Source organism: Fundulus heteroclitus, chromosome 18 (genome assembly GCF_011125445.2).
Source record: "Fundulus heteroclitus isolate FHET01 chromosome 18, MU-UCD_Fhet_4.1, whole genome shotgun sequence".
NCBI lineage: Eukaryota > Metazoa > Chordata > Actinopteri > Cyprinodontiformes > Fundulidae > Fundulus > Fundulus heteroclitus.
The window spans coordinates 1,742,975-1,756,437 of NC_046378.1; the positions used below are offsets into that span (position 1 = coordinate 1,742,975).

The following is a 13,463-nucleotide window of genomic DNA, read 5'->3' on the forward strand; positions in this document are numbered from 1 at the left end:
CAATAGCTATTAACTAGAGACTTGATTAGAGCTATGCAGTTATTAGTTGAAAAAAATGCAAATTAAATATTTATTCCAATTTTAATTTAGCTAAAATTAGACGTTTACCTTTTAATTGCAACATTTATTCTGCATGAGATCTTCATGCCGGTAAATAAATGTTTTGGGTCATATCATTTAGTTTTCGGTGGCAAAAAGACTGACAGAACATCATCCAAGAGTAGTGATTCCATATATTTTTCTCTACTTTCAGTGGAAACTTTAACTCTCTGTAATGTTAAAATTCCATAGTAATAAGATGTTCCCTGCTTACATTGTCTGCTTTTGTAGGTTCTCTCCAAAGGTGCAATTGTGCGTCATGATCTTGTCCCGGTGGATGTCACAGCAGGAACTGGTATGAAACTAATGTTAACTAATCAAGTTTACGAAGGATAAACTGAATGTCATCTAGTACATGGTTTTCTTATTGAATATCCAGTAACCCAAAAGTTTTGGTAAAGTTTCAAGCGTTTTGTAAGCAAATCAACCATGTAGTGTTCATCTAGAAAATCTGCTTAATGGCAGAACCTGCTGAGTGTATTTAAAAAAACTTGGGGGCCCCAAGAGAGAAGGATATTTGTTTAGAAACTGGAGGCTCTGAACATTTTGTGGCTCTTTAGGGCTGCAGGAAAGGATATGATAATACTAGTGAATATTGCTATAGTGATGTGACTTGACAAATAAACTACTGAATAAAAAGTGTTAATGTTTATCTGCTTTGGTTTCATACCAAACACACACCCCAGAAAATGAGCTGTTTATGGGAAGAAAGTTTTCGTTTTATTTTTCCATCTCAACAGCAAAGTTTTATTAAAAAAGTAATTTCTAACTTAGGTGTTGCTGCTTAATGACTTGACCACATTCCCTCCTCTTTACCTTCCTATAACTTTTTATGCTGCATTGAACAAAGTCATCAAGTATATTACGTGTATAGAAAACTTGAATACATAGTCCTAAAATTAATTAGCTAACGCTTATTGCAGTCCAAGCAGTTCTTCGGAGTATCTAGTGATATTGTGAGAACGATAAATTAGCAATGTACTGTGCAACCCTAGGGCAGATTGGTTCGACGTGCCTCTTTGATGTCACATGGAGGATCATTTGGTGGTTTCAAACTTGAAGAAAGTGGGCCGGGGATAGTGGTCTGACTATCGAGCCATCCCTCTTTTTAGACTCTCTGGAAAGTTTACTGTAGTTTGTTGGAAAGGAGGCTAGGACTGCTTTTTGCCATTTTGTGTGGGGTACCGGGATGCTTTTAAGCACTAACTAGTCTATTTATGAACAAAGCAAGAACTGTCTCCATATTCTAGGCACAAACTCGAGATAGGTGTAAATGTGGATTTGCCTCCACCAGTGCTGTACCTTGTCCCTGAACCTGTTTGTGGAGGGGAGAGTGTCTTTCTGGTTTGCAAACATCACAATCTCATCTTTGATTTTTGCAAATGGTGTGGTTCTGTTATTAAGGTCAAGACAGAGTGTCATTCAATACGAGTGGTTCTCACCCCAGTGTGCAGCATTCTCATTCTGATTGTTGCCTAGAGCAAGCGATGGAAGTGAGCTTCCTTTGTAGGGTAATTGAACACTGTATTGGTAATGGGGGGAGCTCCATCATCCATAGGGAACTGCATAGGACTGGGTATCAATTCATATTTCAAGATTTGATTCCAATTCTCAAGCTTTAGAATCAATTCTTTTAGATCTGATCTCAAATTAGGTTGCTGGTATTACATTTGTTTTTGTAACACCAGCAATCTAATTTGAGATCACATAACTGTGTAGATTTGTAACATATTGATACTTGTATTATATTAACATTCAGCAGCAAATTGATAAAGTAATGGCGTAGTTAATGGTTAACCCCCCCCCCCCCCCCCTCAGTCTTTGTTTTGATCACTGCGTTGGTCACTCTTGGGCTTTTCGAGATGAGATTCATGAGGTTAGTCACCTGAAATGGTTTAATGGTTTTTCAACTTTCTTGAAGGAGACAAACGTTTGACTGGTGGTGTATTAAATCAATAAAGTTATAAGGACGAGACATTTTTCATTCAACAGAAGACAGTGTTTCTCGGGTTTGTTGACTGAAGAACTTAAGCGTGCAATGTGTGCTGTTTAGTATTGAGGCATCAAAGGCCTGTGGCAACATAGCAAAGTTCCCTCAGGTGTTGTCTTTGGGTCAATAGCATTCATTAGAAATAGAAAATGCTATTTTCTATTTCTCTAAAATATTTTCACCTGTTTAAATATTGACCTCTCTTTTCATGCGTCTGATTAATGCCCCAGTCAACAAAGGGGAGCTGACAGTCACACTGAGTCAGGTGATGGACCTCGCACCGGTTGCCCAGGTGATTGTTTACTCCGTGATGCCCAATGGGGAGATGGTCGCAGACAGCCAGGACTTCCCCGTTCAGCTCTGCCTCAACAATAAGGTAAGGAACACAAAGATGTGGGTTTTTAGAAGAGAACCGAAACATGGATAAACAGGATTTCTCTGATGGTTCACCATGGTTGTCTCTTCAGGTGTCCCTGAAGTTCTCCTGTGTTCAGAAGCTTCCAGCGGAGGAGGTCACACTGACACTGAAGGCCAACCCCAAATCACTGTGCTCTGTCAGAGCCATCGACCAGAGTGTCCTTCTGCTGAAACCAGAACAGGAGCTCACCGTTGACTATGTACAGCAACCAGCTCCTCACCACCATGTTCAGATTGTTTGTTTTAGAAAACGAAAGGTTTAGACTGTTCTCCTTGGGTTCTTGTGCTGACAGGTGTTCAACCAGCTGCCTGTACAGAAGCTGTCGGGGTATGATTACGAGGTGGAGGACTTTGAGCCGCATCGTTGCTTCCCCGGGCCAATCCCCAGGCCAATCCCTATGCTTCCGCTTGAGCCTGTGCCTGAACCGGATCCTGAACCTGAAGTCACCCCGACACCTCCCATCGATGTTGATGTCGGCCTTCGATCAAAGCGCTCGCTTTTCCTTCCATTCGATCAGATGACAGATGTTTACAGCATTTTTAAAGTAAAGATTTATGTTGAATGGGTTGTATATTTAGGCCAGACTTCATTTTAATAGTATCTGTGTTTTACCTTCTCCTTGTTCTTTATCTGTCCCCTACTTCTGCATCTGGATTTCTTCTCAGTAGTTTTTGCGCCAGTTGCAGTTCTGTTTCTACGTGTTTCTTTCACCTCCTTTTACTTTCTCAGTATCTCACTTCATCAGTAGTCTATATTTAAGCTGTACTATAGTGTCAAAACTAGTTGTTTACTCATCTAAACTCCTCATTTAAAATGTGCCAAACACTTCCAGATCCACCGATGTATGACATCCATGACCTAGACATTGAGTGCTCCTAAAAACATTTGGGAAAGAATGGGTTGCTCTCAGGAACCCAGTGGATTTCAGTCTGACTGAAAAAGGCCATCTGTGCAATAAGTCCAATCAGCTGTAAGGGGTATAACAAAGAGGAAGTGATTAGAAATGGCAGCAACTCAGCCAAATACAGGCAGGCCAAGTATAAGAGACCAAGGCTAGTGGAAGTGGAAGCACATCAATGGTAAAATTTCAAGCTCAAAAAAATACTAAGAACAATATGTAATAATCGACACCATTGTGAATACTTTGGCAATATTTCTAATAATCAGTAAAATGTGACTAAGAAGACCATGATGGCGCTGTGTTTTTAACCATCTGAACTGGGGAAAAACAAGTGCGGAGTAGACACTAGAGCAAATTGAAATGCTGCTTTCCTGGATTGGAAAACAGTTGGAGATTAAAATTGCTCAGCGTGTATTGCTTTAGATGCAATGAGCAACTTTAAAAAAGTCTTTAGTTTTGATATCAAAATATTGATTTATTTTGACAAGTCTGACACCTGAACACCCCTCCCCCCCAAAATAAAACATCAACAAAAACCCATTGGTATTGGTAGTGGAGACTACGGATTGAGTTTCAACTCAAGTAGAGTTGAAACTGCTTTAGCTGCAAAGAGTGGGCTGATATACTAAACCCCGATGGATGAAGGATGGGTGTCACACAGGTTCATATGCATGTGATGGGAGCCAAACAAACTTTTGGCAACGTGGTGTGTCTCTGATGTTTTGAATTTTTTGACCTCTCCTTTCTGTCTGTTTTCCTCTAGCTGTCATTCCGGATCTCTTGCTGATTAGCGAGTTGAACATCAGTCATGGCGCTGCCCCACATGACTTCTCTGTCTTTGTCTATCCACTTCTAGGACATTGGAGTCAAAATTGTGACAAACTCAGATGTGAAAAAGCCTTACGACTGCTTCCTGTTTAAGTTTAATGGTATGCTTATTTTTCGTGTTTTATTGTCCTGCTCATTCTTAGTGGTGAATGTAGAGACAGTCACATTCTAAACTTTATTTAGCAATGCCAGAGGCTCTTCCCATGGTAGATGAAGTGGATTTGGCAGCCGCTCCAGTGTCCGCTCCAGCTGGAATGCCTAAAGAGACAATTAGAAAAAACTTCATTGAGACCTGGATCTGGGATCTAGTCTCTGTTGGGTGAGTAGAGTGTCAAAATGATTTCTTTTTTCTTTTATCCATGTCTTTCTCGAAGTAGGCATGGCTGGACCTGTTGCCTTCAACTTGGAAGTGGCTAGAGGTGGAGCAGCTAGAGGTCCAGAGGAGCAGAAAGAAGAGACAGTCAGAACAGAGTTTCCTGAGACCTGGATCTGGGACCTTATTACTGTGGGGTAATAAGCAGAAACCTCATGAAGACAGATAACGCAATAGAATCTGAAGGAAAAAAAGCTTAACACAAATGTTTGATTTTCTCAAATCATTTAAGCCTTTAAATGTATTTAATACTAAATGTTCTAAATGGTATTTAATTAGGTTCATGTAATGAATGGGTTTATCCATCGGTTTATCTCTTTTCATGGACGGTTTCTGTTGTTAGCTCAAACCATACCACAAGAATCAGAATTTTTCTGGTTCGATGAAAAGAGTCAAAGAACAGATGGCGACTTTATAGCTAAAGTTCGAGCTCAGAAGAGAGTGAAGGTTCTGTCTCAGAAGGCAAATGATCCCTGTCCACTCCTACTCTCTGTAAGGAACAGAAATTAGACTGAAAATAGGCCTAGACTGAGCGGATGGGAGAGTTTGCAACTGGATCAGCATCAGCCAGTTTGTAATGTGCTATAAGAGTACCTTCATTGTGGATTGGTTGAGTCTCATTAAACTGAAACATCACTGAGTTCAAAGAAGACATCGTGAATGAGTGTGAAAGGGGGTCCTCAATGGGAGAAATGAAGAGAATGGATGTCAAGGGTTTTAGAAAAGGATGAGTGGGAGTGGTGGCCTAGTGGATAGAGGACAGAGCTTAGGTCCCAGAGGTTTTCAGTTCAACTCCCACAAGCTGCCATTCTGGGTCCCTGAGCAAGACCCTTAACCCCCAATTGCTTCCCAGGCGCCGCACAGTGGCAGCCCACTGCTCTCCAAGGGGATGGGTTAAGATACAGAAGTGAATTTCTCCATTGTGAGATCAATAAAGTTTTATTATTATTATTATGAAAAGGGCCCCTAAATAGGATTAGTTGGAAGAAGGTAGGCTGGAAATGGGTAGTAAATAGAGATTAGAATGATGAGTGTGATGAGAAAATATCTAAAACAGAAATGAGAAGAACGAGTTTGATGACAACTGGTAGAGTAAAGCAGGATGAGGAGGATAACTTGGATGAAACGCTTTTCAAACAGGGAAGAGTGGGATGAAAAGGGCCCATGAAAGACAGGAGGACGGTCACTTTAGTTATTCACCTCTTTCAAGTTGACAAAGCAAGACCACACAGGGCTCTTTCTGCCCCACCATGTAGCCCCTACATGAGCACCTACAGTATGTTGGGCATTTAACTAATACTCTATACCATCGTACTGGCTTTCCAAAAGCTTTCAGTGCCCCAGTTACAAGCAAAGATGTTAAGCATCATCTTTGTGAGTTAAACCAAAGTTTAGTCAACTTTGACCACTGCAGTCAGTGTGAGCACCTTTTAGCTGATATCCAGAACATATGTAGATTGTGGGCTGAAAGGAAGCTCTAAAAGGTGGTGGAGAGAGAGTAGGATTGAGAACCAGAGCTGAGTGGGTGAGGCAGCTGTAAAGGGGATCGCTGGGTAATAAGAGGGTTAAGCTGAGACGTTGGGTAGCTTGTGTGACAACATTAGCACCATGTGTAGTTGACCTGTTTTCGTTTTCTCTTTTCCCAGATCTATAATTTCTATAATGTTTAGCATTTTTATAGAATTTTGTAGAAATGAAATGTGTAGGAAATCTTGCTCAGACCCCTGACTCCTCTCCTGCATCCGTTTCCAGAGACGGTGGCTCAGCGAGGATGGAGAAGACGGTCCCTGACACCATCACCAAGTGGGCCACCAGCGCGTTCTGCGTGTCCCCCACTGGCTTCGGCGTGTCACCCAACACCGGGCTCACCGTCTTCCAGCCGTTCTTCGTCAGCCTCACCCTGCCTTATTCCGTCATCAGAGGGGAAGTGTTCACACTGAAGGCCACCGTCTTCAATTACCTCACCCGCTGCATTATGGTGACTAGTCTCGTTCTCACTCAGGAATTTTGTTCAGGCAGCGTGTTTGAACTTTCTAGCTTAATTCTGGGCTTTGGTTCTGTTCACAGGTCAAAGTAACTCTGGCTGCCTCTGACCAGTACACCTTCAGGGACTGTGAAGGCTGCCAGTACAGCACCTGTCTGTGTGGAGAGGAGACCAAGACCTTCTCCTGGATTGTGACTCCGTCTGCTTTAGGTAACGTTAGACAGCTGACTCCATTTTCCAAACATTTCACTGCCCGTCATATTCTTTCTGCTTTGTGTATGTAAATGACTGAATGGGCCACTTCTACTGGTCTGTGGGACACTGAGATGTGGACACATTACAGACAACCCAAGGTTTTCTTTAGCACTGGAGCCAGAGTAATGCTAACCACAGTAAGGAAAGAAAGTGAGAGTGAATCTCTTTAGGGACAAATATGTTTCTTAGTTTTGCCTGGAGTAAGATTTAGGAAATCCAGGAATCAATGATCCTACAAGCGGGGTTGTAATCCTTGTTCCCAGCTAAACAGACGACCTGCTCAGACACATCCTAGTCTAGTGTTGTCCAGTCTATTTTTATTTCCCTAAAAAAATCCACGTTAGTCCAAATTAAAGGAGAAGTCCGGTCAAAATCAAAATTCAAACTGCTGAAAGTACTTTAAATATAAAATTATTACATACTGTTCAACAAATGATAAGCTTTTTTAATTAAGAGTAATTTTCATTTGAAGGTCCTTTTTATGGGGGCCGCCATCTTGGTGAAGAACAGTACTGCCTCCTCCCAGTTTGTGACGTCAGGTTGCGGGATCAGCTGTAGAGCAAGTCCCAATGCCCTATCTGTCCCCTTGTAAATAAATATCTGTTTTCATGCAAAAATATTTTTTTAACCCCTTAAACAAAGATAGACATTGTATTAAGCATTTAAATTTAAATTAATACTAATTTTACATTTTAGACACATAAAAGACAACAAATAAGCTTTAAAGTACGGTTTATGGATTTGGTTCTGCATTGTTATAAGATGAGTATAAAACTCATGTTTAGAACCAATCTCTGCTCAAAATGATGATCTGCACCGCCTAATCTACTTCCAGCAGTTATCATCAGTTATTGCAACCGTAAACTGCAGAAAATACGGGCAGATCGGCTCCTGAGTTTACTCTGCTCCTGCTGTCAAGATGAGCTGCAGTGTGTTATGAGGCGGAGGGATATTTCGGCGTCACTTAGTCTAGACCCCAAACAATCGACTTCACTTTCAGAAACAAGCCCAAAAAACTGCAACCCGCAACTCATGAAATTTACAAGCGACTTTAGAAAAAAGAAGAAGTGGGCTTCGCAACAGTGAGCATTCTCTCCAAGTGTGTCGTATCACTCCGCCCCTCTGGTCAGGTAACCAAGTGTCCTCGCAAATTCTACATTATAAAAAAGAAAAACCTACCGAAAAGTCTCGCTCTCATGTCATCTTGAAGACATTCTTCTTCGAAATGTTGGCTATAAATTACGTTTTTTACTCTCTGGCCAGAAGTTAGATGGCAAATCCTTTCTCTTCAGGTAGGTATTCCAACAAAAGAACCCGATGGATCATGAATGGGAAAGGTGAAAAAAATAATGTTTTTACCACTTTTACCCAATGTATTGTTACATCAAACTGCCTTGCACGTGAGCATTGTTGCTTCAATAATAGCTTTCGCGAATTTCAAAGGTGAAGTCCTCTGGAAATCCGAAACAATTGTTGTTAATCGCAGCTGTGTACAACAGCTCCTATTGAGTTTGCTTATAAAGTGCGGAGAACTGCCGTCGGCTCTCCGCGATTCTACGTCACAGGCTTTGATGTCAGGTGGCCATTTTTGCCCATATTTGGACAATAATGGCCGACTCCATACACAGTGATCCAGACGACAATTTATGCTTTTATTTTCTTATCAATTACCGCTAAATTCATTAAATCACCACGAATGTATTAGTTTTATGTATAGCTAATGATCCCCTGATTTTTCCTTGTTGACCGGACTTCCCCTTTAACGGTTTAGATCAGAGCTGGCCTGCCTGTTAGAAAAGGCTGATGGGTAAAATAAACTCCTAATGAACTCATGAAATCATTGTTAAAGGAGAAGTCCGGTCAAAATCAGAATTCAAACTGCTGAAAGTACTTTAAATATAAAACTACTACATACTGTGCAAAAAATTATACGTTTTTTTAATTATGATTAATTTTCATTTAATCATGTTTGTGGAAGAATCCATTTTGGTCAAGAATAGTACTGTCACCTCCCATTTTTTGACTTCACTCGGCGGACCCGCAGTTGAGCAAGTTTCAACGCTCTGTTTGTCACGACGCACTATTTTTCAAGATGTCGACGACTGGTGCTCTGTACGAAGCAGAGAGTGATGAAGTACTTAGTGACAGTGATGAGAGTTCCATGGAGCTATCATCATCTGATAGCGATATGGATTTTTTTTAGAAGAGTTTCTTGACAGAAACCGGACTTTTGACGGAATCCAGCGTACCTATTTCCAGTGCAAACTCAGTTGGGTCCTACAGTATATATATATACAAGCGTGTGTGTGTGTGTGTGTGTGTGTGTGTGTGTGTGTGTGTGTGTGTGTGTGTGTGTGTGCGCGCGCTCCGCCGCAGCACGGCTTTGCCGGCGTTGCAGCGGAGCGCGCACACACACACACAGCGGAGGAGAGATCGCTGAAGTGACTTAAGTTATATATTTGCCCTCTAGTAAATAGGGCAGGTGGTCATTATTGTATAAATATTAAAATATAAAAGCGTTCCAGCACATGCTGGGGCGGAGGGATACCACATCACATGTGGTATCCCTCCGCCCCTCTGCTCGGTGACCATCCCCGCAAATTCTAAATATAAAATTCTAAAATAAAAAATAACTTACTGAAAATCCTCGCTCTCATGTCATGTTAAAAACAATTTTCTTCAAAATGGTTGCTGCATATGACGTGTTTTCTCTCTGGCCAGAAGTTAGATGGCAAATCCGCTCTGTTCAAGTTGGCAATCCAGCAACGAGCCCGGTGGCTCATGATTTGGGAAGTTGAAATAAGCAATGTTTTTTCTACTTTTACCAGTTGTGTTGGAACATCCAATGGCCATGCACGTGGGCATTGATGCTTCAGCAATAGCTCTTGGGAATGTCAGCGGTGAAGTCCTCTGGAAATCCGAAAAAATATTTGATGATCGCAGCTGTGTAGAATGGCTCCTATTGACTTTGCATGGAAAGCGGAGAGAAATGCTGTCGCCGCTTCCGCTTTTCCACGCCCCAGGATGTGATGTCAAACGCCCCTTACTGCCCAAATATGGGCAGTAATGTCAGCCCCCATACACAGTGATTCAGACGACAATTTATGTTTTTATTTTCTTATTGATTAAAGATAAGTTCATTAAATAACCAAAAACGTATTAGTTTAAGTTATAGCTAATGATACCCTGATTTTTCCTTGTTGAAAAAGGAAACAAGGAACTTCCGGACTTCCCCTTTAAATATGCCTGCTTGTCAAAATTATTATTTTATTCTTGTTTTTGATTACATACTCATAATTTAGTACTTAATCAGTTATGCATGTTTTCAGTTTAAATTGAAAAGTAAATTAATTAATTATTTTTATATTAAACAGTTAGAATATGGCCCTTTTGGGCCTCCGTAAACCATGTCAGCCAGCTCTCATTACCTGGATTCTGACATCTCATCGTTGCTATGTCACCAGTAATCAGCAGCAGAATTAGCATTTCACCGAATGAAATGTTGACGTGTGTACTCCGTCCATCAGAACCCTCAGCTTGTGAGTGAAAGCCGGTTCTGAACAAGCTAATTAATCCCCGCTGAGGGCGCTGACAGCAGTGAGAGGCTGTTGTTGCCTGGCTGGCCCCGAAAGCTGAGGATTCCCATCAGCCTCCGTCAGCAGGGATGGAGACGGGGTTCTGATGAGTGTCAAACTGCGATCCTCTAACTCCCCCCTCTGAGGAATGCTGACAATCACTTGTACTAACAAGTCAGGTAGTATCTCTGACGAAACACTCAGAAACCTCTCCCTGAGGGGCTGATCTGTACTTGTCCTCCGTGTGAAGAATTGAGGGCTGTGAAGGAAGCGAGGGAGGGCATGGGAAACAGAGCTGCACGGAGACATGGAATAATAAGGCAACAAATGGCCGCTAATGAGGAGATAAACAGGAGGAGGAAGGAAAACGGAGGAAGGATGGAGGAACAGGAAGGGTAATGAGTCGGGTGGAGGAGCAGATGGGAAGCCGTGTTTCCTCTGTACACACTGAGACAGGTGGGAATCGATAACCCCCCCCCCCCCCCCGCAGCCTCAGAATGAGAGGGCCTGTCTGTGTGTGTCTGTGTACACAGGCGACGTGAGCCTGAAGGTCAGCGCCGAGGCCCTGAGCACCCGCGCTCTGTGCGGCAACGAGGTGGCCACGGTGCCGGACGTGGGCCGGATCGACACGGTGATCCAAACGCTGCTGGTGGAGGTCAGTGAAAGACGAAGCGTCACTCACAGGCCTGACTGCCGCATTCATGCCTTTATTACTGGAAATGATTTGTAACAAAAAACATATTTGGCATAAAATACCTGAAGTTTTCAATAATCAAAGCCAGCAGTTTTAATGAAATCCCTCCAGCGTTACTGCTTCGCAGAGATATGGGAGAGATTCTTGCTCCTGATTGGACGTTTCAGAGGTCTCACAGCAACAGGAGCCCTGACAGGCAGCAGTAGAACAAACTGATGCTGATTAGTGAATGGAGCAAAGAGCATTAAGTCAGAAAGTCAGAGACACTAAGGATCCTTTCACCTCCACCTTTAGGGCTGAACGCCGTTCATACACACTTGTTGGTAACAGTGAGGGTGCTTTGCCCATGCTGCTAGACATGGATTGGATGACAGCTTTTTACTTTACACAGTAATTTGTTTTACACTGCATAAATATTACTGTATGCAACACTTTTGTATGTGGGCTGGACTTTTATTAATATTATTTGATTACATTTGTTAATTTCTCTGCAGACTAATTTTATTTGGTTTCCATTTAAAGGAGCTTCTTGAATATTTTAATAGTAGGAAAGGTGGCACCGTGCTTCCTTTATGATTTCTCTTTGGAGGAAAAGTGATGGACATTAAGATAGACTTTAAGTGGGATGTTTTTAAATGGTTATGCTAGTTGTGTGTTAAAATAAGAACACATATTAAGAGCCAGCAGCATTTTTGTGATCTTTTCTGTCCTGACACTTAAGATTTATCTCATATAGTTATTAAAAAAGAAAAAAAAAACATATTTGACCTACAGAAACAGTTTCCTTCATTACCTCTCCAACATATTAGGTGTTTTTTAAGCTGTTTGTGTGAGAAGCTGCTGGTGAGTTTTCTGTCGTCAGGATTCTCCTCTAACTGCGCTGTTCTGTGTGTGACTGTCAGGCTGAAGGAACCCCTCAGATGGAGAGCCACAACGCTCTGCTGTGTCCTGCAAGTGAGTGTCTGCACCCCGCAGCAGGGACCCTGATGTTATGCACTGGACGTTCTTCAGGAAACAAGAACCACTGAGCTAAAAGTTTAACCCATCTGTCTTTTATTGTAATGTTTGTTACCAGGTTGTCCAGTGGAGAAGAAGGTCTCCCTCCTGCTGCCTGCAGCGTTTGTGGCCGGATCAGCCAGAGCGTCCGTCTCTGTCCTGGGTAGGTGGTGCAGCACTGAGACACCGTGCAACACACACCAGGGAGGAGTAGAAGTTGTGCTGAGACATCAGATTTTTTGTCTTCTTCCCGCCCTCCCCCTCTGCAGGTGACCTGATGGGCCGGTCCCTGCAGAATCTGGACAAGCTGCTGGCCATGCCGTACGGCTGTGGGGAGCAAAACATGTTGCTGTTCGCACCAAACATCTTCATCCTGGACTACCTGAAAAGCTCTGGTCAGCTGACTGAGGCCATCCTGGCCAAGGCCAAGCGCTTCCTGGAGAGCGGTGAGCATATTTTTCTTCACAAGAGGAGATGAAAACGTTCATTTCCGTATTAAATACCTGGAAATTCCAAAAATAGACTCTCGATATTCATTAATCTTCACAAAGCTGTTTAATTTGTAGTTGAAACGTTCTGGATTTGAAAGACGCGTTTAGAAGAAAAATAATCAGAAACTGAACCAGGAGAATCTGGCAGAGTTTAGTTGTCTAAACCAAACATCCATTTTAAACATGGAATAAACCAGTTGTGAAAGATCTTTCTGGGTTTGAGAACTTCCCCGGGTACACCCGGCATCACCAGGTGAATGGGTGGAGAGAGTCAAAGGGGCTGATTCTTCATCCAGAAAGCTGGTGCTCAGTGTTTTCCTTAATGTTTCTTCCTCCACGGGAGTGCTTGCAAAAGTATTCACACCACTTGAAGCTAGGGTTACAAAGCTATGTAACTTTGTCGCATTGCAACCACAAACATCACTGTATTTTGTTTTAATTGCATCTAATTCTGCCCACGAGCTGTTGAGCAGAATTGAAAAAAGTAAAAGAAAAACGGAAAACCGTGGAAGAAAAATTATAGAAGGCTCAACTGTTTGTGCAGATTAAAATCTGAAAAGCCTCTCAACGGTTTTCTTCTAGGACTGGCCTAAACTTAGCTCCGTCCGTCCTCCTGTTAACTCTGAACGGCTTCTTTTTGCCAGCCCCACAGCATGATGCTGCCATCACCACATTGATGGTGGGGGTGGTGATCTTTAGCCTGCAGTGTAAGTTTCCCTGCATGTTATGTTTAGCATGTGGGCCAAAAAGCTTAATTCTTAGTCTCATCTGGCCAGAACACCAAGACAGAACTTCGGCTAGCCTTCCTCCAGCGACGTCTGTCTCCTTGCCTCTCAGTCGTGAAGGATTGAGAATTGCA

The 13,463-nt window shown here is 42.4% G+C and overlaps 1 protein-coding gene across 3 annotated transcripts in view; it reads left to right on the forward strand.

Annotated features, from left to right (window-relative positions):
- The window catches only part of LOC105920609 (alpha-2-macroglobulin-like protein 1), a 49,587-nt gene that overhangs the window by 13,764 nt on the left and 22,360 nt on the right, over positions 1-13,463 (forward strand). The window contains exons 13-24 of one of the 3 annotated variants that reach the window (XM_036149879.1): positions 331-394; positions 2,320-2,465; positions 2,557-2,706; positions 2,800-3,051; positions 4,265-4,337; positions 4,420-4,555; positions 6,362-6,587; positions 6,677-6,803; positions 10,957-11,078; positions 12,020-12,071; positions 12,193-12,276; positions 12,383-12,559. In XM_036149879.1, the coding sequence (XP_036005772.1) occupies positions 331-394; positions 2,320-2,465; positions 2,557-2,706; positions 2,800-3,051; positions 4,265-4,337; positions 4,420-4,555; positions 6,362-6,587; positions 6,677-6,803; positions 10,957-11,078; positions 12,020-12,071; positions 12,193-12,276; positions 12,383-12,559 (1,609 nt within the window). Of the gene's footprint in view, positions 1-330; positions 395-2,319; positions 2,466-2,556; positions 2,707-2,799; positions 3,052-4,264; positions 4,338-4,419; positions 4,556-4,610; positions 4,747-6,361; positions 6,588-6,676; positions 6,804-10,956; positions 11,079-12,019; positions 12,072-12,192; positions 12,277-12,382; positions 12,560-13,463 lie in introns of all 3 variants that reach the window. The other 2 variants (XM_036149880.1, XM_036149881.1) reach the window with 2 other exon arrangements.